The sequence below is a fragment of the Mauremys mutica genome, chromosome 1 (assembly GCF_020497125.1).
Source record: "Mauremys mutica isolate MM-2020 ecotype Southern chromosome 1, ASM2049712v1, whole genome shotgun sequence".
Lineage (NCBI taxonomy): Eukaryota > Metazoa > Chordata > Testudines > Geoemydidae > Mauremys > Mauremys mutica.
In genome coordinates, this window is record NC_059072.1 from 137,594,219 (window position 1) to 137,615,611 (window position 21,393).

At 49.4% G+C, this 21,393-nt stretch overlaps 1 protein-coding gene across 1 annotated transcript in view; it reads left to right on the forward strand.

Moving 5' to 3' along the window:
- Positions 1–21,393, forward strand: part of LOC123355797 (C->U-editing enzyme APOBEC-1-like) — a 43,401-nt gene that overhangs the window by 7,213 nt on the left and 14,795 nt on the right. Inside the window, exons 3-4 of the mRNA XM_044998514.1 lie at positions 14,919–15,319; positions 17,859–17,980. Of these exons, the coding sequence (XP_044854449.1) occupies positions 14,919–15,319; positions 17,859–17,980 (523 nt within the window). The remainder of the gene's footprint in view (positions 1–14,918; positions 15,320–17,858; positions 17,981–21,393) is intronic.

Below are 21,393 nucleotides of genomic sequence, written 5' to 3' on the forward strand. Positions count from 1 at the left end.
CCTATCCACTCCCACCCCCTGACAGACCCCAGGACTCCCATGCCCCATCCAATCCCCCCTGCTCCCTGACTGCCCCCTCCAGAGACCCCCCCCCACCCAGGGGTGGCAGTTTGTAGAAACTTTGGTGGGGCCCAGAACCCGCCCCCACCCAAACTCCACCCCCCCCCATCTGCCCAAGGCTCTGGGAGGGAGTTTGGGTGAGGGAGGAGGTCTGGGGTGCAGGCCCTAGGCTGGGACAGGGGATTGGGGTGCAGGGTGCAGGGTCTAGGAAGGAATTTGGGGATGGGAGGGTCCGCGGAGGGAGAGGATGCAAGTTCTGGGAGGGAGTTTGAGGATGGGAGGGGGTACGGAGGGAGGGGGTGCAGGTTCTGGGAGGGAGTTTGGGGATGGGAGGGGTGCAGAGGGATGGGGTGCAGGGGTGAGGGCTGTGGCTGCAGATGAGGAGTTTGGAGTGTGAACATAAGAACATAAGAACGGCCGTACCGGGTCAGACCAAAGGTCCATCTAGCCCAGTATCTGTCTACCGACAGTGGCCAATGCCAGGTGCCCCAGAGGGAGTGAACCTAACAGGCAATGATCAAGTGATCTCTCTCCTGCCATCCATCTCCATCCTCTGACGAACAGAGACTAGGGACACCATTCTTACCCATCCTAGCTAATAGCCATTTATGGACTTAGCCACCATGAATTTATCCAGTCCCCTTTTAAACATTGTTATAGTCCTAGCCTTCACAACATCCTCAGGTAAGGAGTTCCACAAGTTGACTGTGCGCTGTGTGAAGAAGAACTTCCTTTTATTTGTTTTAAACCTGCTGCCTATTAATTTCATTTGGTGACCCCTAGTTCTTGTATTATGGGAATAAGTAAATAACTTTTCCTTATCCACTTTCTCAACATCACTCATGATTTTATATACCTCTATCATATCCCCCCTTAGTCTTCTCTTTTCCAAGCTGAAGAGTCCTAGCCTCTTTAATCTTTCCTCATATGGGACCCTCTCCAAACCCCTAATCATTTTAGTTGCCCTTTTCTGAACCTTTTCTAGTGCTAGAATATCTGTTTTGAGGTGAGGAGACCACATCTGTACACAGTATTCGAGATGTGGGCGTACCATGGATTTATATAAGGGCAATAATATATTCTCAGTCTTATTCTCTATCCCCTTTTTAATGATTCCTAACATCCTGTTTGCTTTTTTGACCGCCTCTGCACACTGCGTGGACATCTTCAGAGAACTATCCACAATGACTCCAAGATCTTTTGTCCTGACTCGTTGTAGCTAAATTAGCCCCCATCATATTGTATGTATAGTTGGGGTTATTTTTTCCAATGTGCATTACTTTACATTTATCCACATTAAATTTCATTTGCCATTTTGTTGCCCAATCACTTAGTTTTGTGAGATCTTTTTGAAGTTCTTCACAATCTGCTTTGGTCTTAACTATCTTGAGTAGTTTAGTATCATCTGCAAACTTTGCCACCTCACTGTTTACCCCTTTCTCCAGATCATTTATGAATAAATTGAATGGGATTGGTCCTAGGACTGACCCTTGGGGAACACCACTAGTTACCCCTCTCCATTCTGAGAATTTACCATTAATTCCTACCCTTTGTTCCCTGTCCTTTAACCAGTTCTCAATCCATGAAAGGACCTTCCCTTTTATCCCATGACAGCTTAATTTATGTAAGAGCCTTTGGTGAGGGACCTTGTCAAAGGCTTTCTGGAAATCTAAGTACACTATGTCCACCGGATCCCCCTTGTCCACATGTTTGTTGACCCCTTCAAAGAACTCTAATAGATGAGTAAGACACCATTTCCCTTTACAGAAACCATGTTGACTATTGCTCAACAGTTTATGTTTTTCTATGTGTCTGACAATTTTATTCTTAACTATTGTTTCGACTAATTTGCCCAGTACTGACGTTAGACTTACCGGTCTGTAATTGCCGGGATCACCCCTAGAGCCCTTTTTAAATATTGGCATTACATTAGCTAACTTCCAGTCACTGGGTACCAAAGCCGATTTAAAGGACAGGTTACAAACCTTAGTTAATAGTTCTGCAACTTCACATTTGAGTTTCTTTCAGAACTCTTGGGTGAATGCCATCTGGTCCCGGTGACTTGTTAATGTTGAGTTTTTCAATTAATTCCAAAACCTCCTCTAGTGACACTTCAATCTGTGACAGTTCCTCAGATTTGTCACCTACAAAAGCCAGCTCAGGTTTGGGAATCTCCCTAACATCCTCAGCCGTGAAGACTGAAGCAAAGAATCCATTTAGTTTCTCCGCAATGACTTTATCGTCTTTAAGCGCTCCCTTTGTATTTCGATCGTCAAGGGGCCCCACTGGTTGTTTAGCAGGCTTCCTGCTTCTGATGTACTTAAAAAACATTTTATTACCCCTTTGGAGTTTTTGGCTAGCCGTTCTTCAAACTCCTTCTTGGCTTTTCTTATTACACTCTTGCACTTAAGTTGGCAGTGTTTGTGCTTCTTTCTATTTGCCTCACTAGGATTTGACTTCCACTTTTTAAAGGAAGTCTTTTTATCTCTCACTGCTTCTTTTACATGGTTGTTAAGCCACGGTGGCTCTTTTTTAGTTCTTTTACTGTTTTTGTTAATTTGGGGTATACATTGAAGTTGGGCCTCTATTATGGCGTCTTTAAAAAGGGCCCATGCAACTTGCAGGGATTTCACTTTAGTCCCTGTACCTTTTAACTTTTGTCTAACTAACCCCCTCATTTTTGTATAGTTCCCCCTTTTGAAATTAAATGCCACAGTGTTGGTCAGTTGAGGTGTTCTTCCCACCACAGGGATGTTGAATGTTATTGTATTATGGTCACTATTTCCAAGCGGTCCTGCTATAGTTACCTCTTGGACCAGCTCCTGCGCTCCACTCAGGATTAAATCTAGAGTTGCCTCTCCCCTTGTGGGTTCCCGTACCAGCTGCTCCATGAAGCAGTCATTTAAAGTATCGAGAAATTTTATCTCTGCATTTCGTCCTGAAGTGAAATGTTCCCAGTCAATATGGGGATAATTGAAATCCCCCACTATTATTGGGTTCTTAATTTTGATAGCCTCTCTAATTTCCCTTAGCATTTCATCATCACAATTACTGTCCTGGTCAGGTGGTTGATAATAGATCCCTAATGTTATATTTTTACTAGAGCATGAAATTTCTATCCATAGAGATTCTATGGAACATGTGGATTCGCTTAAGGTTTTTACTTCATTTGAATCTACACTTTCTTTCACATATATTGCCACTCATCCCCCTGCATGACCTGTTCTGTCCTTCCGATATATTTTGTACCCTGGAATGATTGTGTCCCATTGATTGCTCTCAGTCCACCAGGTTTCTGTGATGCCTAGTATATCTATATCCTCCTTTATCACAAGGCACTCTAGTTCACCCATCTTATTATTTAGACTTCTAGCATTTGTGTACAAGCACTTTAAAAACTTGTCCGTTTATTAGTCTGCCTTTTTCTGATGTGCCAGATTCTTTTTTATGTGACTGTTTATCATCTGATCCGGCCCTTACATTATCCTCTTCCGTCCTCTGCTCCTGACTATAACCTGGAGATTCTCTATCATCAGACTCTCCCCTAAGAGAAGTCTGTGTCCGATCCACATGCTCCTCTGCAGCAGTCGGCTTTCCCCCATCTCCTAGTTTAAAAACTGCTCTACAACCTTTTTAATGTTTAGTGCCAGCAGTCTGGTTCCACTTTGGTTTAGGTGGAGCCCATCTCTCCTGTATAGGCTCCTCCCATCCCAGAAGTTTCCCCAAATTCCTAATGAACGTGAACCCCTCCTCTCTACACCATCGTCTCATTCACGCATTGAGACTCTGAAGCTCCGCCTGCCTACCTAGCCCTGCGTGTGGAACTGGGAGCATTTCTGAGAATGCCACCATAGAGGTCCTGGATTTCAGTCTCTTCCCTAGCAGCCTAAATTTGGCTTCCAGGACATCTCTCCTACCCTTCCCTATGTCATTGGTACCTGCATGTACCACGACCACCGGCTCCTCCCCAGCACTACACATAAGTCTGTCTAGATGCCTCGAGAGATCCGCAAGCTTCGCACCAGGCAGGCAAGTCACCATACGGTTCTCCCGGTCATCACAAACCCAGCTATCTACGTTTCTAATAATCAAATCTCCCATTACTAACACCTGCCTTTTCCTAGAAACTGGAGTTCCCTCCCCCGGAGAGGCAACCTCAGTGCGAGGCAACCCCAGCACCATCTGGAAGGAGGGTCCCAACTACGGGAAGGTTTCCCTCTGCTCCCATTGACTGCTCTGCTTCCCTGGGCCGTTCTTCCTTCTCAACAGCGCAGGGGCTGTCTGAGCGGAGGTGGGACATTTCTACAGTGTCCTGGAAGGCCTCATCAACATACCTCTCTGCTCTCTTAGCTCCTCCAGTTCCGCCACCCTGGCCTCCAAAGTCCGTACATGGTCTCTGAGGGCCAGGAGCTCCTTGCACCGACTGCACACACACGCCACCCGCCCACAGGGCAGGTAATCATACATGCAACACTCAGTGCAATAAACTGAATAGCTCCCACACTGCTGCTGGGCTTCTTCCTGCATTGTCTCCTAGTTAATGGAAGGGTGGTTTACAGAACGAGGTTTTGGAATGTGGTTTGGTTTATAGGTTTTAAAGGGACTACAGGGAAGGGGTTTAGGGCCAATGAGGGTCTCCCGCTCCCTTCCCACTCCCCTTCTAAACTCCCTTGCGAAACTCCCTGTTAGCAGCCCCTGGTTGCTTGTGCACGGCTTTATAAAGCCCTGGCCTGGGTGAATGCCCCGTCCACTGATTAAGGCTCAGCCAATTACCAGAGGCTTCGAGCTTTCAACCCTTCCTGTGGGGAGGGGGGTTCAGGGTGAGAGTAGGAGTGTGGGGGTGAGGGCTCTGGCTGGGGATAAGGTGTTTGGGTTGCTGGAGGGGCTCAGACAGAGGGTTGAGGGGTGGGGGTGAGGGCTCTGGCTGGGGCTGGGAATGGGAGGTTTGGGGCGTAGGAGGGGCTCAAGGCAAGAGTAGGAGTGTGGGGGTGAGGGATCTGGCTGGGGATAAGGTGTTTGGGTTGCTGGAGGGGCTCAGGGTTCAGGCAGAGGGTTGGGGGGTGGGGGGTGAGGGCTCTGGCTGGGGCTGGGAATGGGAGGTTTGGGTGTGGGAGGGGCTCAGAGCTGGGGCAGAGGATTATGGTGCGGGGGGTGAGGGCTCTGGCTGGAACTGAGGATAAGATGTTTGGGGTGCTGGAGGGGCTCAGGGCTCGGGTAGAGGGTTGAGGGTGAGGTGGGTGGTGAAAGCTCTGACTGGGCGTGTGGGCCTGGGGTGGGGCTGGGCTGGGGATGAGTTTGGGGTGCAGGCAGGCTGCCCCAGGGATGGGGCCAGAGAGGAGGACTCCCCCCAGCCCTTTCCCTGCCGGCAGCAGCAAGCTCTGGGGGAGGAGCCTCCCTTTCCCACCCCCGCGGCAGCACACTCACCCCCACACCTGTCACTGCATGTGCTCCTAGGGCCCCTCTCAGGTCCAGGAATCTCCCTTGCCTCCCCCGTGGTGGGTGCTGGGGGGTGCTGTGTGCGCCTCCTCCCCTGCTGTTGCCCCTGACTGTAGCCTCACTGGTGGTGAGGGATGGGGCTGCCTCCTTGCCCAGCATGGGGCAGGAGTGGTGATTGTGTGTGGGGGGGCTGTGCTGCTGGAGGGTCCTGCCAGAAAAAGGAAGGGTTTGAGGGGGAAGGGCAGGCTCAGAGTCAGTCTGCCCTGGCAGTTGACAGGTGGGGCAGTAGGACCCTGCGGCAGCAGTTGCTGAACGAAGGCAGCTCTGCTCCGAGGCCCTGGAAAGGTGAGCGGGGGCAGCAAGTCGGGGACGTGGGGGGGTCACAGGTGGGGCTGGGGGACACCCAGCCCCAAATATCCTGCCCCCTGTCCCCTGACTGCCCTCACCCCTTATCCAACGCCCCCGGCCCCTGACCACTTACCATGAAGCTCCTAGCAGCATGTTCTTCTCCATGCAGAGCCAGACATACTGCCCCGTGGGAGTGGACAGCCCCGCCCCTCAGAATGCTGTGAGTGCGGCGGCATGGCTCCAGGGGAGGGGGGAAGGTGGGGGAGGGGCCGCAGGTTACTGCGTTCGGCCAGGTGCTCCAGCCCAGGAGTGCAGACCCTGTGGCTTGCTGCACCGGAAGGGTGGAGCAATTTGCCCACCCCTGCATTAGGATGTATTCTATGATTCTAAAACTTCAGAGCCTACAAGTCTACTCAGTCCTACTTCTTGTTCAGCCAATTGGTAAGAGAAACGAGTTTGTCTATATTTACAGGAGATAATGCTGCCCTCTTCTTATTTACAATGTCACCAGAAAGTGAGAACAGGCATTTGCATGGCACTTTTGTAGCTGGCATTGCAAGGTATTTACATGCCAGATATGCTAATGTGGAAGTAGAGAAAGAACTGACAGGAATTTGTAGGGGATCTTAATGCAAGACAGTCTCTGTTAGCAAGAGTTAGGCTAGCTGTAACCTTACTAACATGAGGTTTGTAGAAGCAAGGATTGTGTGAAGCGAGTGGGAAAGAACTGTGGGAGAAGTCGTTGCGATCTTGTGTCGGTAATGAGGAATGTAAATTGGCGTCTAAATAGAAGTGAGAAAAATAAGATATCAGGATGACCTATGTATAAACAAAATGCAGCTGTTGCTTATTATTGTATGTAACAAAAGGTATAAATGCTTGCTGTAATTGTTTATCTTTTGAGAGACCTGCCTAGGAGGGGGAAACCCTGTGACCTAGGGCACTCCCTCCCTCTTTGCAATTGCTTGAGAATAAATAAAGTATCTGATTCTGCTGCACCCAACCAAAAAGAGAGAACTGAGGTTTTCTCCCACACTGAACATACTTTGGCCACCATTCCAGAGGACATGCTTCTATGCTGATTGTGCTTGTTAAAAAATAATGCATTAATTAAATTTGTGACTGAACTCCTTGGGAGAGAATTGTATGTCTCCTGCTCTGTTTTACCCACATTCTGCCATATATTTCATGTTATAGCAGTCTCAGATGATGATCCAACACATGTTGTTCATTTTATGAACACTTTCACTGCAGATTTGACAAAACGCAAAGAAGGAACCAATGTGAAATTTCTAAAGATAGCTACAGCACGCAACCCAAGGTTTAAGAATCTGAAGTGCTTTCCAAAATCTGAGAGGGACGAGGTGTGGAGCATGCTTTCAAAAGTCTTAAAAGAGCAACAACTCCAATGCGGAAACTACAGAACCCAAACTACCAAAAAAGAAAATCAACCTTCTGCTGGTGGCATCTGTCTCAGATAATGAAAATGAATATGTGTCATTCTGCACAATTTGGATTGATATCGAGCAGAACCCCCATCATCAGAATGGACACATGTCCCCTGGAATGGTGGTTGAAGCATGAAGGGATATATGAATCTTTAGAGCATCTGGCACGTAATATCTTGCAATGCCGGCTACAACAGTGTCATGTGAACACCTGTTCTCACTTTCAGGTGACATTGTAAACAAGAAGCAGGCAGCATTATCTCCTGCAAATGTAAACAAACTTGTTTGTCTGAGTATCAGAGGGGTAGCCGTGTTAGTCTGGATCTGTAAGAGCAGCAAAGAGTCCATGTCATGCATCCAACGAAGTGGGTATTCACCCACGAAAGCTCATGCTCCAATATGTCTGTTAGTCTATAAGGTGCCACAGGACTCTTTGCTGCTCTTGTTTTTCTGAGTGATTGGCTGAACAAGAAATAGGACTGAGTAGACTTGTAGGCTCTAAAGTTTTACATTGTTTTATTTTTTAATGCAGGTTTGGGTTTTTTTTACATAATTCTACATTTGTAAGTTCAACTTTCCTGATAAAGAGATTGCACTACAGTACTGGTGAATTGAAAAGTACTATTTCTTTTGTTTTTTTATAGTTCAAATACTTGTAATAAAAAATAAATATAAAGTGAGCACTATACACTTTGTGTTCTGTGTTGTAATTGAAATCAGTATATTTGAAAATGTAGAAAACATCCACAAGTATTTAAATAAATGGTATTCTATTATTAACAGTGCGATTGATCGTGCAATTAATTGCAATTAATATTTTTAATAGCATGACTAATCAGAATTAATTTTTTTAATCTCTTGACAGCCCTAATTTGGAGCTAAAAAAATAATCTCCATATTCTAAGATGTGTGAGGAAGGGTGTTTCCCAGGCCAAGCTGGCAGTGGCAATGGCTGGTTTATGGTCACTTTCAGCTAACACAGGCCTCCTATAAATAAAGGCATGATACTTTTTGCACCCGTGTGCTAAGGCCAAAGCCACTTCCTTTGTTTGGGCCTCTTGAAACTCAGATTTTGCAAGTGCCTATGATGCGTAAGCCACTAGTCTCCAGTTTTGGCCTTGCTGCTGTAAAATGCCTGTCCCAATACCCTCCTTGGAGGTATCTCAGGCATAACTTTGTTTTGCGCTTACTGTCTAGTACCTCAGGACTCGGGCCTCTTTATTAACTCCTCCAGTTTCTCAAACTCTTTATTAAGTGTGGCATCCCGTGTCCATTGGACATCATTGCACAGTAGCACGCTCAGGTTGCTGGTTTGGGAGGCTAGATAAGGCACATGTGCTCTGCTTTTTTAAGGGCACCTGCCAGAACCCTGCTGACACATCCCATGTAGAAAAAGAGTTCACATCCCCATCAGCCACATCCCCCCAAATGTCTCCTCTTTTGAGGTTGTGGGAAATGTTCCCTTTTTACATATTGATTTAACTCTTTTGGGTCCATACAGAAGTGAAGGGTTCCCTCCTTTTTTTCCAAAATGACCAGTGAGTGTACCCCTCTGTTGGTTCCTCTACTTGCTCTATGATTCCCAGAGCAAAATGCCTATCCAGCTCCTCTTTTAGCCTCTTCCTTAAGGTGAGGGTAACTTTCCTAGGGGCATGAGTTGTGGGGCGGTTAGGCTCTTCAGCTCTACTCTGTATTCTGTTAAGAATTTCCCTGTCCCCTGGAAGACATCCTCAAACTCATTCTCAATTATTTTGATCCCCTGCCCTCCAATGAGTGCACCACTTGATGAAACCCAGGACTAGACATGCTTTTAACCCAATAACAGGGGCTCTTTATTACAAAATGTCCCTTTTCCCATGTATTATTTATCCGTACATCCAGTTCACATATGCCTTTACTGGGGATAAGCTCACCATTGTAAGCCATGAATTATACCTGTTTATTTTTCAGTACTTGTGCCATTTCTTATAGTGTTAATATCACTGGGGGGGGGGGGGGGTTGGCACCACATTGGCTTGTGCACCTATGTCCACCTTATTAACCTATGTCCCATCTGCTTGCAGGCTGGCAGGCCAATCATCTTCTGCTGCAATGCTGCCCATTGCTCCTATGACGAATTCAGCTGAGCTAGTGGGTCTGTGATCATTTTCTTTGTCTATGCCTGTGGTTCTCAACCCATTTATCACTGTGTTATCTGGGCGCAGGTTGAGAAACACAGCAGACCTCCCCGCCCCCGAACCACCCTCACAGACCCCTCTGCCCAGCACCTCCCACCCGGAGAACTCTCCACAAAGTGAAGCCAAGAGTGGAGCCCTGGGTGGGGAGGTAGGTGGCAGGGACCCCAGACCCTGCTGTGCAGGGCCGGGTGGCGGCCCCGACCCTGGACCTGGCTGCTTGGGGCTGGGTGGCAGGGCAGCTGGGCGGCAGGCCGGACCCTGACCTCACGGACCTGCAGCCCCAACGCCGATCCTGGATTCCGACCCCATGGGGCAGCCCCCAGACCTCACAGGGCCAGCTGGCAGACCTGGGCCCCCGCCATGCGGGGCTGGCTGGTGACCCTGAACCCACCGCGCCAGGCTGGTCAGCCTGGACCCCACTGCACTGGGCATCCAGGCAGCCAGGAACCCAGACCCACACAGCCCAGTGGCCTTTAGCACACAACCGGGCCACAGCTGTGTAATAATTGGGCCGTATGCGGCCCACGGGCTGCAGGTTGAGAACTGCTGTGCACATTCTGCTACTGCTTGCAAACGCCTGCAGAGTGATGTAATTCATTGCATTTCCTGCACCTTTTCCCATATGCCGGGCATTGTCCTGGTTTGTGCGGGCTGTCACAGCGTGTGCAGCTCCATGTGCTATTCTTGCTTGACTCTGACTTGAGCTCCCTGTGTCTTTCTGCCTCAGGTATATATTTTTGCATTATTTTGGATTCTCTATCATGTCTACTATAGTAAGATGGGGCCCCGAAACAAACTGTTGTGTCAGATGCCCAGTCTGAGGCCTGAAGCCTGAACCAAAGTACCTCCAGGCATTGCTAAGCAAAAGCTGGGCTGTGAGCCTGAGGCAGGCCCCACTCACAGAAGTTGGTGAGAAGAGGGTTGTTAGAAGCAGGTGCATTCACATATAAGTGCTAATAAGAGGAACTTGTGCCAATATGGCACCTGGACAGCCCGATACAAGGACACTCCACAGACATAACAAGGAACAGGCAGGTGCATCTTAAAGACAGGATCAAAAGAACAGCATGATGGATAGATCTGTTTGTCTGAAACAACATGATCAAAGGGGGAGACAGCACCTAATGAGCCAAGGGGTTGTACCTCAGTACGTCAGGAGGGATGAGTAATCTGTCCTGTAACTGTATAAAAGTAGGTCCCGGAGTGCGCATCTTTGTCCAGCCTAGGGGGTAGTGGAGTGTCCCGCCACTGGCTGAGCTGTGTCCATTGCCAGGGGGCACATATTCGTAGTATGTCCTGTAGAGTCTATAGGAAACTATTACTGTGCTTCTTTTGACAATAAACCTGGCTCGGGTTCCTTCGTACCTTACTAGTGTCTGTGGTCTTTGGGGGTTCTTTCGGGGTTTGCTGTGTCAGCTATCTGCACAGAGCCAGGGCAGCACACAGAGGGAACACGCACGCAGCTGACTGTTATCATCATTGAACAAGAGCAGAGCACCACACCGGTAGCTACTGACAACATCTACAGTGTCAGAGCACTGTCCAGCCTTCGTAAGCTTCATTCTACACTGGGTGTCTTCCATTCCTTGGCAAATTCTAATTGCCTTGACAAGGGTTAATTCTGGGTAGCTTTTTCTGAGTTTTTTTTGGTTCATATTCCAATCACAATCTTGCCTCTTATCAGGGGCTCAGTGTTTGCTAATATCCAACCTAAACCTCCCCCACTGCAACTTGAGACCATTACTCCTTGTTCTGTCATCTGCTACAACTGAGAACAGCCTAGATCCATCCTCTTTGGAAACCCCCTTTCAGATAGTTGAAAGCAGCTATCAAATCCCCCCTCATTCTTCTCTTCTGCAGACTAAATCAGCCCAGTTCTCTCAGCCTCTCCTAATAAGTCATGTGCTCCAGCCCCTTAATCATTTTTGTTGCCCTCTGCTGGAGACTCTTTCCAATTTTTCCACATCCTTCTTGTAGTGTGGGGCCCAAAAGTAGACACCGTACTCCAGATGAGGCCTCACCAATGCCAAATAGAGGACAATGATCACGTCCCTCAATCTGCTGGCAATGCTCCTACTTATACAGCCCAAAATGCCATTAGTCTTCTTGGCAACAGAGGCACACTGTTGACTCATATCCAGTTTCTCGTACACTGTAACCCCTTTTCTGCAGAACTGATGCCTAGCCACTTGGTTCCTAATCAGTAGCAGTGCATGTGATTCTTCTGTCCTAAGTGCAGTTGTCCTTGTTAAACCTCATCAGATTTCTTTTGGCCCAATCCTCTAATTTGTCTAGGTCCCTCTGTATCCTATCTCTATCCTCAAGCGTATCTACCACTCCTCCCAGTTTATTGTCATCTGCAAACTTGCTGAGAGTGCAGTCCACACCATCCTCCAGATCATTAATGAAGATATTGAATAAAAACAGCCCCAAGACCGACCATTAGGGCATTCTGCTTCATACCGGCTGCCAACTAGACATGGAGCCATTGATCACTACTCGTTGAGCCCGACGATCTAGACAGCTTTCTATCCACCTTATAGTCCATTCATCCAGCCCATACTTCTTTAACTTGCTGGCAAGAATACTGTGGGACACCGTATCAAAAGCTTTGCTAAAGTCAAGGAATAAACATGTCCACAGCTTTCCCCTCATCCACAGACCCAGTTATCTCATTATAGAAGGCAATTAGGTTAGTGAGGCATGACTTGCCCTTGGTGACTCCATGCTGACTGTTCCTGATCACTTTCCTCTCCTCTAAGTCAGGGGTCCCCAACCCCCGGGCCGCAGACTGGTACCGGTCCGCGGCCTGTTAGGAACCGGGCCGCGAACCGACCCCTAGCACATCAAGCGGCGTGTCTCCGGCGGGGCCGCTGAGCCCCGCCCCGCTCAGAGCCGCATGGTGAGGGGGCGGGGCTGCGAGCTCCGGGCTGAGCTCAGCTGCCTCCGCTCGGCGTGGAGCTCCCAGCCTCGCCCCCTCACCATGTGGCTCTGAGCAGGACGGAGCTCAGGCCCCGCCGGAGGCACGCTGCAGCTGTCGGGCGAGGCGCTGAGGCTCCGGGTGAGCGGGGAGCCAGGGGTAAGAGGCTGGGGCCAGCGGGGTTGGCTAAGGGGCAGGGAGTCCTGGGGACAGTCAGGGCACAGAGAGGGGGCGGAGGTTGGGGGGCGGTCAGGGGCAGGGAATGGGGGGGTTGGATTGTGGGTGTTCCGGGGGGGTCTGTCAGGACTCAGCAGTGGGGGGATAGGGGTTGGGGCAGTCAGGGGACAGGGAGCAGGGGTGGGGTCCCAGGGTGGTGGGGGTCTCTGGGGGATGGTGAGGGGACAAGGAGCAGGATGGGTCAGGGATTCTGAGGGGGGTGGGCAGTCGGGGGGGCAGGAAGTGGGTGGGGGTCAGATAGGGGGCAGGGCTCCCACTAATTCTGTATTATGGTCAGTTGTATAATTATTTCATTATATATTACAATAATAATAGAAATAAAAGTACAAAAATAAATGTAATGCGCTTGAATCGTCCCAAAACCATCCCACAGGTCCGCGGAATTTTTTTTTCTACGAAACCGGTCCTGGTGCCAAAAAGGTTGGGGACCACTGCTCTAAGTGCTTCAAAATTGATTCCTTGAGGATCTGCTCCATGATTTTTCCAGGGACTGAGGTGAGGCTGACTGGCCTGTAGTTCCCTGGATCCTCCTTGTTCCCTTTTTTAAAGATGGGCACTACATTAGCCTTTTTCCAGTCATCCGGGACCTCCCCCGATCGCCATGAGTTTTCAAAGATAATGGCCAATGGCTCTCCAATCACATCTGCCAACTCATTTAGCACCCTCTGATGCAGTGCACCCGGCCCCATGGACTTGTGCTCGTCCAGCTTTTCTAAATAGAGCTGAACCACTTCTTTCTCCACAGAGAGCTGGTCACCTCCTCCCCATACTGTGCTGCCCATTGCAGTAGTCTGGGAGCTCACCTTGTTCGTGAAGACAGAGGTGAAAAAATCATTGAGTACATTAGCTTTTTCCACATCCTCTGTCACTAGGTTGCCTCCCCCATTCAGTAAGGGGCTCACACTTCCCCTGACGACCTTCTTGTTGCTAACATACCTGTAGAAACCCTTCTTGTTATTCTTAACATCCCTTGCTAGTTGCAACTCCAATTGTGATTTGGCCTTCCTGATTTCACTCCTGCATGCCGGAGCAATATTTGTATACTCCTCCCTGGTCATTTGTCCAAGCTTCCACTTCTTGTAAGCTTCTTTTTTGTGTTTAAGATCAGCAAGGATTTCACTGTTAAGCCACACTGGTTGCCTGCAATATTTACTATTCTTTCTACACATCAGGATGGTTTGTTCCTGCAACCTCAATAAGGCTTCTTTAAAATACAGCCAGCTCTCCTGGACTCCTTTCCCCCTCATGTTATACTCCCAGGGGATCCTGCCCATCAGTTCCCTGAGGGAGTCAAAGTCTGCTTTTCTGAAGTCCAGGGTCCGTATTCTGCTGCTCTCCTTTCTTCCTTGTGTCAGTATCCTGAACTCGACTATCCCAGGTTCCCATCCACTTTTGCTTCCCCTACTAATTTTTCCCTGTTTGTGAGCAGCAGGTCAAGAAGAACTCTTCCAGTTGTCTTCCACCTTTCCAGAGACTTTCAGCTCTGGTGGAGCTTTCAGCTGTTCCATTCTTCCACCAGGTTCTTTTTGTAATTTCTATTTACTCCTGATACCATGTGGTGTTCACTAATCCCTCGAGACCTAATGTGCGTGAAAGAGATCCTCTTTATTCAGTGACATAGCTCCTCAGCTGCAGCTACGTAACAGAGCGTTCGCTTCTGCCGCTCCCACGTCGCCCCCTGAATTCCTGTCTGGAAAGTTAAACATAATTAAAGGTACAGTTCCCAGTACCACAGTGGGTGCTCTCCCTTCTGAACCAGCACTGACCCCAATGCCCCAGGTTGATCCTAGGGTGCTATGCTGCAGGAGGGGTGTGGGTGACTCAGTAGGGGGCACTACAGAAGGATCGTAATGGCAGGCTAAACCGTATTATACTGTTCGGCCGCTAGGTGGCACTGTGCGTGAAAATATCTTATTTAAAATGAACCTCAGCCATCCCTAGCAGAGTGTTAAAGGATTCTATGATGATCACACCTGATGTGTATACGCCTGCTCTGCAGCCAGTCCATAGCTGGTGCAGAAGTACATGACAAGGATCCCTCAGGTGTCTTTGTCTAATTCCAGATTGAGCTCATTAGATTCCAACTCTTCTAAAATTCCTTCCAGTTTCAACTGGATTTTGTACCTATTATTTCCTTCCAGAGAGTGATACCTGTATATGCAGCCTGGAGAGTGTTTTGGGTTCCTCTGGGATGAAGAGCACTTGTGAATTGTGAGGGCTTTGCATATAATACACAGGATCAAAAGGGGGCAGTAAAAGACATCTGTGCCCATCATAACATTTGTGTTTCAGGTGGAAGATACAACCAAATGATTTTAGGGCAAATTACATCCCAGGTATACACCCAAGAGTGACGTACCTGCTCTACGAAATCAGGTGGGGCAGAAGTACCAAGTTCTGGAGGCACTGGTGTCGAAACACCCCAACCCAGCACGCCGAAATCGCCTGCCTGGAACATGACTTCAAGAAGTTAAAGTTCAGGCCATCGGTGCACTGCTCCATCACCTGGTTCCTGTCCTGGAGCCCCTGTGGGAAATGCTGCCAGAGTATAATGGAGTTCCTGAGGACACACCCCAGTGTGACTCTGAAGATAAAAGCAGCGCGGCTGTTTAGGCATATGGATGAACGCAACCGACAAGGCCTCAGGAATCTGATGGAGAGTGGAGTAGCCCTATACATCATGAACCTGCCAGGTATCCTAACCATGCTTTGGCCCTGTCTAGGCTAGGATCAAAGGCGTGATGATAGGATAGGTTAGCTGACAGGTGCTAACGCATCTGAAAAGCCTAGTGCAGAAAAGACAAGCCTTTAACCTGTGCTAATCTGGTCCAGATGAGGTCTAGGAGGGAGCCAAGGTGTTAACATGACCAGTTTTCCACATGTTAAAGTGTACATTGCTGTAGCTACACTAGACTTTTAGAACATGTTACTGAGCACATATTAGCAGACACGTTCCATTGTCACAACTTTTATCCCAGTCTAGATAAGTAGGCTTGCCAGGTGTCCAGTTTTTAACCAGAATGACCAGTCAAAAAAGGACCCTGGTGGCAGTGCCGACTGGGTCATTAAAAGTCTGGTTGGCGGCACAGCAGGGGCCTGGGGCTAAGGCAGGCTCCCCACCTGACCTGATTCTGCATGGTTCCCAGAAACGAATGCTAGGTCTCTGTAGCCCCTAGGTGCGTGGGCGGCCAGGGAGGTTCCTCGCGGTGCCCTCGCCCGAGTGCCGGCTCCACAGTTTCTATTGGCCAGGAACCGTGACCAATGGGAGCTGCGGGGGTGGTGCCTGCGGGCACAAGGGCAGCACGCGGAGCCTCCCTGGCTGCCCATGCATATAGCGGCTGCAGGGACCTGGCAGCAGTTTCCTGGGAGCTGCAGTAAATGTCACTGGGACCCCACACCCTGAACCCTCTCTCCCGTACCCCAACCTCCTGCCCCAGCCCAGTGAAAATGAGTGAGGGTGGGGGAGAGCGAGCGACAGAGGGAGTGGGGATAGAGCGAGTGGGGTTGGGGCCTTGGAGAAGGGGCAGGGTGGGACAGGGATGTTTGGTTTTGTGCGATTAGACAGTTGGCAACCCTATAGACAAGGCCTTTGCAATAGCCGGGGACTGGATGGCTCAGGGGTGTCAGAGAATGGCATATGCAGCCTTTAACTTATAGGGCACCATTTCCAATCCAATTCCAGGCCAAGGAGGCTGGCTGGGTGGAGGAAGTCGGGGAATGGAACATGGAGCCTTTAATCTATAGGGCAGCAGTTCCAGTTCAGTTCCTGGGCTGTAGTGACCAAAAGTTCAGGTCAGCAAGGAGCCAATCAGAACAGTTCTATGAATGGAGTTGAAAAACTAGCAAGTCAGCAGCAGCCACTTGTTAACAGGACTGAAAACTAACCAGTCACAGACACTGCTGAGTTCCTAGTGTTGCCAGCAATAGCCACTGTCTGTGGGTGGGTTGTGTGACATGAGTTGGTGGTGGTGGGTGGACAGGACAAGCACCCAGTGTCACGCCCTTGTTGGCAATCTGAGTGAAGAGGCCTAAGCTTGGCAAGAGTGCAGAGGGTCTCTCTGCCCTTGCCCAGGATGCCAGATGTAGCGGCATGGCACAGTGCCAGGCTGACAGCATGCCCACACCTCTGCACCTCTCTGCTGTCTACCCTGCTGCGTCAAGCTGCATCACAGCAGGGGGCAAATAAGTAAACTGACCAAGACCAGTGTGGTGGATATCTGGCCTGCTGCATTCCTGTGGGAGAGTGAGGTGTGCAGAGCAGGCCTGGGGAGTGACAACGTAAGCCCCCAAGCGACCCCCTCCCTGCAGCAGAAGGGCTCCTTGGCAAGCAGATAGCAGGGAGTGGGGAGGCGTTTGGAGGTGCATCAGCAAATCTCCCTTCTGCCTGCTTTCCTTTCCTCCCCCTAACCTAGCCACAAGAGCAGCACCGCTGCCTATCATCCCAGCTCCTTCTGTTCACTCTGCAGAGCAGTGGGGCAGCATGTGCACAGAGGAGCAACCTCCCTCTAGAGCCGAGCCCCTCCCATCTACATCCTCTTTGGCTCCAGCAAACAACCCCAAGCATATCCGTCATCTCCCCATTCCCTCCCCATCTTGTAAGTGGCAGAATGACAGAGGAGTATGTGGAACAACCCAAACTGGGCCTTTCCTGGGATGTAACTGCTATTCTCTCAGGCTGATGATGAATGAGGGGCTTGCACAGTTCTTTGCTGAAACTATCCTTTCCTTCAGACAGAGTGCAGAACCCTGATGCATTGATTCCATTCTTGTTGTGTAGGGTTGGGCCTTCCAGGAGACATGTGAGCTTAGAACAGTGGCTCTCAAACTTTTGTACTGGTGACCCCTTTCACACAGCAAGCCTCTGAGTGCGACCCTCCTTGTGAATTAAAAACACTTTTTTATATATTTAACACCATTATAAATGCTCAAGGCAAAGCAGGGTTTGGGGTGGAAGCTGACAGCTCATGACCCCCCACATAATAAACTCACAACCCCCTGAGGGGTCCCGACCTCCAGTTTGAGAACCTTTGGCTTAGAAAATATCAGAGCTTATATGAACAATGTGACTGACTGATTACTAATTGACAACTTAGACCTTTTGGTCAACACTGAGTTCAGTGTAAAACTCAGATTCTGCCTTGAACTTTACTGATCTCTGACTAAGCAAGGAGGGGCTCATTGATCCCCTGGACGTGTCCCTCAACGGGCATGATGGGATATTTATTTCCTCAGATTACAGATACTGCTGGAGAACATTTGTTGTCCATCAAAACGGAGAAGAAGATGACTATTTCCCCTTGGTGCCCTCTCTGTGGATCATTTTCTATTGTCTAGAACTCCAGCGTATCCTTTGGGTGAGTAGACATTTTGGAGAAAATGTTGGCTCCAAGAACAATCCTAAATCATATGAGAGTTAAGTTCGAGTGACCCAGCTGTGGGCATTTCCACTGAGGCTATGGCTACACCACAGAGCTTACAGCAATGTAGCTGCGCCTTTGTAGCACTGCTAGTGCAGATGCTCTAAACTGATGGGAGAGATCTCCCCTGTCAATTTAAAAAAAGAACAGGAGTACTTGTGGCACCTTAAAGACTAACAAATTTATTTTAGCATGAGCTTTCGTGAGCTGCAGCTCACTTCTTCGGATGCATAGAATGGAACACACAGACAGGGGATGTTTATACATACAGAGAACATGAAAAGGTGGAAGTATGCATACCAACAGGCAGAGTCTAATCAATTGAGATGAGCTATCGTCAGCAGGAGGAAAAAAAACTTTTTGAAGTGATAATAAAGATGGCCCATAGAAGGTGTGAGGAGATCTTAACATAGGGAAATAGATTCAATTGGTGTAAGGACCCAACCATTCCCAGTCTTTGTTTAGGCCACAGTTAATAGTATCTAGTTTGCATATTAATTCAAGTTCAGCAGTTTCTCTTTGGAGTCTGTTTTTGAAGTTTTTTTGTTGCAAAATTGCCACCTTCAAGTCTGTCACTGAGTGGTTAGAGAGGTTGAAGTGTTCTCCCACTGGTTTTTGAATGTTATGATTCCTGATGTCAGATTTGTGTCCATTTATTCTTTTGCGTAGAGACTGTCCGGTTTGGCCAATGTACATGGCAGAGGGGCATTGCTGGCACATGATGGCATATATCACGTTGGTAGATGTGCAGGTGTACGAGCCCCTGATGGTGTGTCTGATGTGATTAGGTCCTGTGATGGTGTCACTTGAATGGATATGTGGACAGAGCTGGCATCGGGCTTTATTGCAAGGATAGGTTCCTGGGTTAGTGTTTATGTTGTATGGTGTGCGGTTGCTGGTGAGTATTTGCTTCAGGTTGGGAGGCTGTCTATAAGCGAGGACTGGCCTATCTCCCAAGATCTGTGAGAGTGAGGGATCATCTTTAAGGATAGGTTGTAAATCTTTGATGTCAATTTAATCAATTTAATCACTCCAGTCCCCGCGAGCGGCAGTAGCAGCTATGTCAGCGGGAGAAGCTCTCCCGCTGACATAACACTGTTCACAGCGGCACTTAAATTAGTATAATGTCGCGGGGCAGGGAAGGCTATTCACACCCTTGGGCAACATAACTTATATTGATGTAAGCTGTAGTGTGCACAAAGCCTGATATTAGCAGCAGGACCAGGCAGGGCTCCAGTCAGGACTGGGGCCTCTATTGTACAAGGTCAGTTCCTAAACAGGAGAGGCAGGGCAGCCCAGTAGAACTGGAATGTCACACTCTGCTCTGAGTAGTGCAGGGGCAGCCCAGAGAATTAATTGTGTTCCTGCCTTGCTCTAGGGAACGAGTAAGTTATTTCACCCCTTCTCATGGAAGAGGTTACTGCCCCATGTGCCCAGCCTGCCACTTGATCTAGTCATCCTGCCTCTCACTCCTTGCCCACTGGTCTTTCTCCACCCACTTGCTGGTAGGAGGGAATATCAGGAGCGAGCTCTCCCCGTCTGCCGTATAGCTGGAAACACAATCTGAGCAGGGGAGTACGGACTGTGACAATCTACACCAATCTACACATGGTCTGTACATAACCAAAGAACCCAGAAAGTGCAGAGTTAAAGGAGATACTGGCATCCCCTGATCATGCCTAAGGCCTGGTCTACACTACGAGTTTATCTCGAATTTAGCAGCGTTAAACCGAATTAACTCTGCACCCATCCACACAACGAAGCCCTTTATTTTGATATAAAGGGCTCTTAATATCAATATCTGTACTCCTCCCCAATGAGGGGAGTAGCGCTGAAATCGGTATTGCCATTTCGGGTTAGGGTTAGTGTGGCCGCAATTTCACGGTATTGGTCTCTGGGAGCTATCCTACAGTGCACCATTGTGACCGCTCTGGACAGCAATCTGAACTCGGATGCACCGGCCAGGTAGACAGGAAAAGCCCCACGAACTTTTGAATTTCATTTCCTGTTTGCCCAGCATGGAGAGCTGATCAGCCCAGGTGACCATGCAGTCCCAGAATCAAAAAAGAGCTCCAGCATGGACCATACGGGAGTTACTGAATCTGATCTCTGTATGGGGAGATGAATCTGTTCTATCAGAACTCCGTTCCAAAAGATGAAATGCCAAAACATTTGAAAAAATCTCCAAGGCTATGATAGACAGAGGCCACAACAGGGACTCAACACAGTGCTCCATGAAACTAAGGAGCTGATACAAGGAGCTGAGACACAGAGCCGGCTCTAGACCCCAGCGTGCCAAGCGCGTGCTTGGGGCGGCGTTCCACGGGAGGGCGGCAGCGGCTCCGGTGGACCTCCCGCAGGCATGCCTGCGGAGGGTCCGCTGGTCCCGCGGCTCCGGTGGAGCATCCGCAGGCGTGCCTGCAGGAGGTCCACTGGAGCCATGGGACCAGCAGACCCTCCGCAGGCACGTTTGCAGGAGGTCCTCCGGAACCACGGGACCAGCGACCGCCAGAGCGCCCCCCGTGGTGTGCCGCCCTGCTTGGGGCGGCGCAAATCCTAGAGCCGCCCCTGCTGAGACAAGCGTACCAGAAAGCCAAAGAATCAAATGGACGCTCACAGAGGGAGGGGTGACTGACGACTGTAGCTATCCCGCAGTTCCTGCACTCTCCGAAAACCCTTTGAATTCTTGGCTGAGCTCTCAAAGCCTGAAGGGTCAAAAACATTGTTGCGGGTGGTTCAGGGTATGTGTTGTGCCCCCCCCCCCATGAAAGCAAAGGGGAAAAAATCCTTTCTCACCTTTTTTCAATGTCATTGTATGTCTACTGGATGCTGCTGGCAGATGCAGTGCTGCAGCGGTACACAGCAGCATCCCCTTCCCTTCCCTTGCAGATGGCAGACAGTACAGTAGGACTGTTAGGCGTCATCGTCGTCCCGTGAGTGTTCCTGGCTGGCCTTGGTGAGGTCGGCCAGGGGCGCCTGGGCAAAAATGGGAATGATTCCTGGTCATTCTCTTCTTTAAGTTTTGTCTAATGGAGATTCACTCCTGCCTGGAATATCATAGCAGCTGGAGGCTGCCCTCCCCTCCCCACTTTGATCTCTGCTTGCAGAGGCAATAAAGTCAGTGTTGTTTCTTATTCATGCATTCTTTATTATTTCATCACACAAATGGGGGGATAACTGCCACTGTAGCCCAGGAGGGGTGGGGGAGGAGGGAAGCAACAGGTGGCGTTGTTGCAGGGGCACCCCCTAGAATGGCATGCTGCTCATCATTTCTGCGGGATGTCCGGGGCTCTGACCTGGAGCGGCCGTTTGCCTCTCTGGTTCTTTAGTAGGCTTGCCTGATAGTCTAG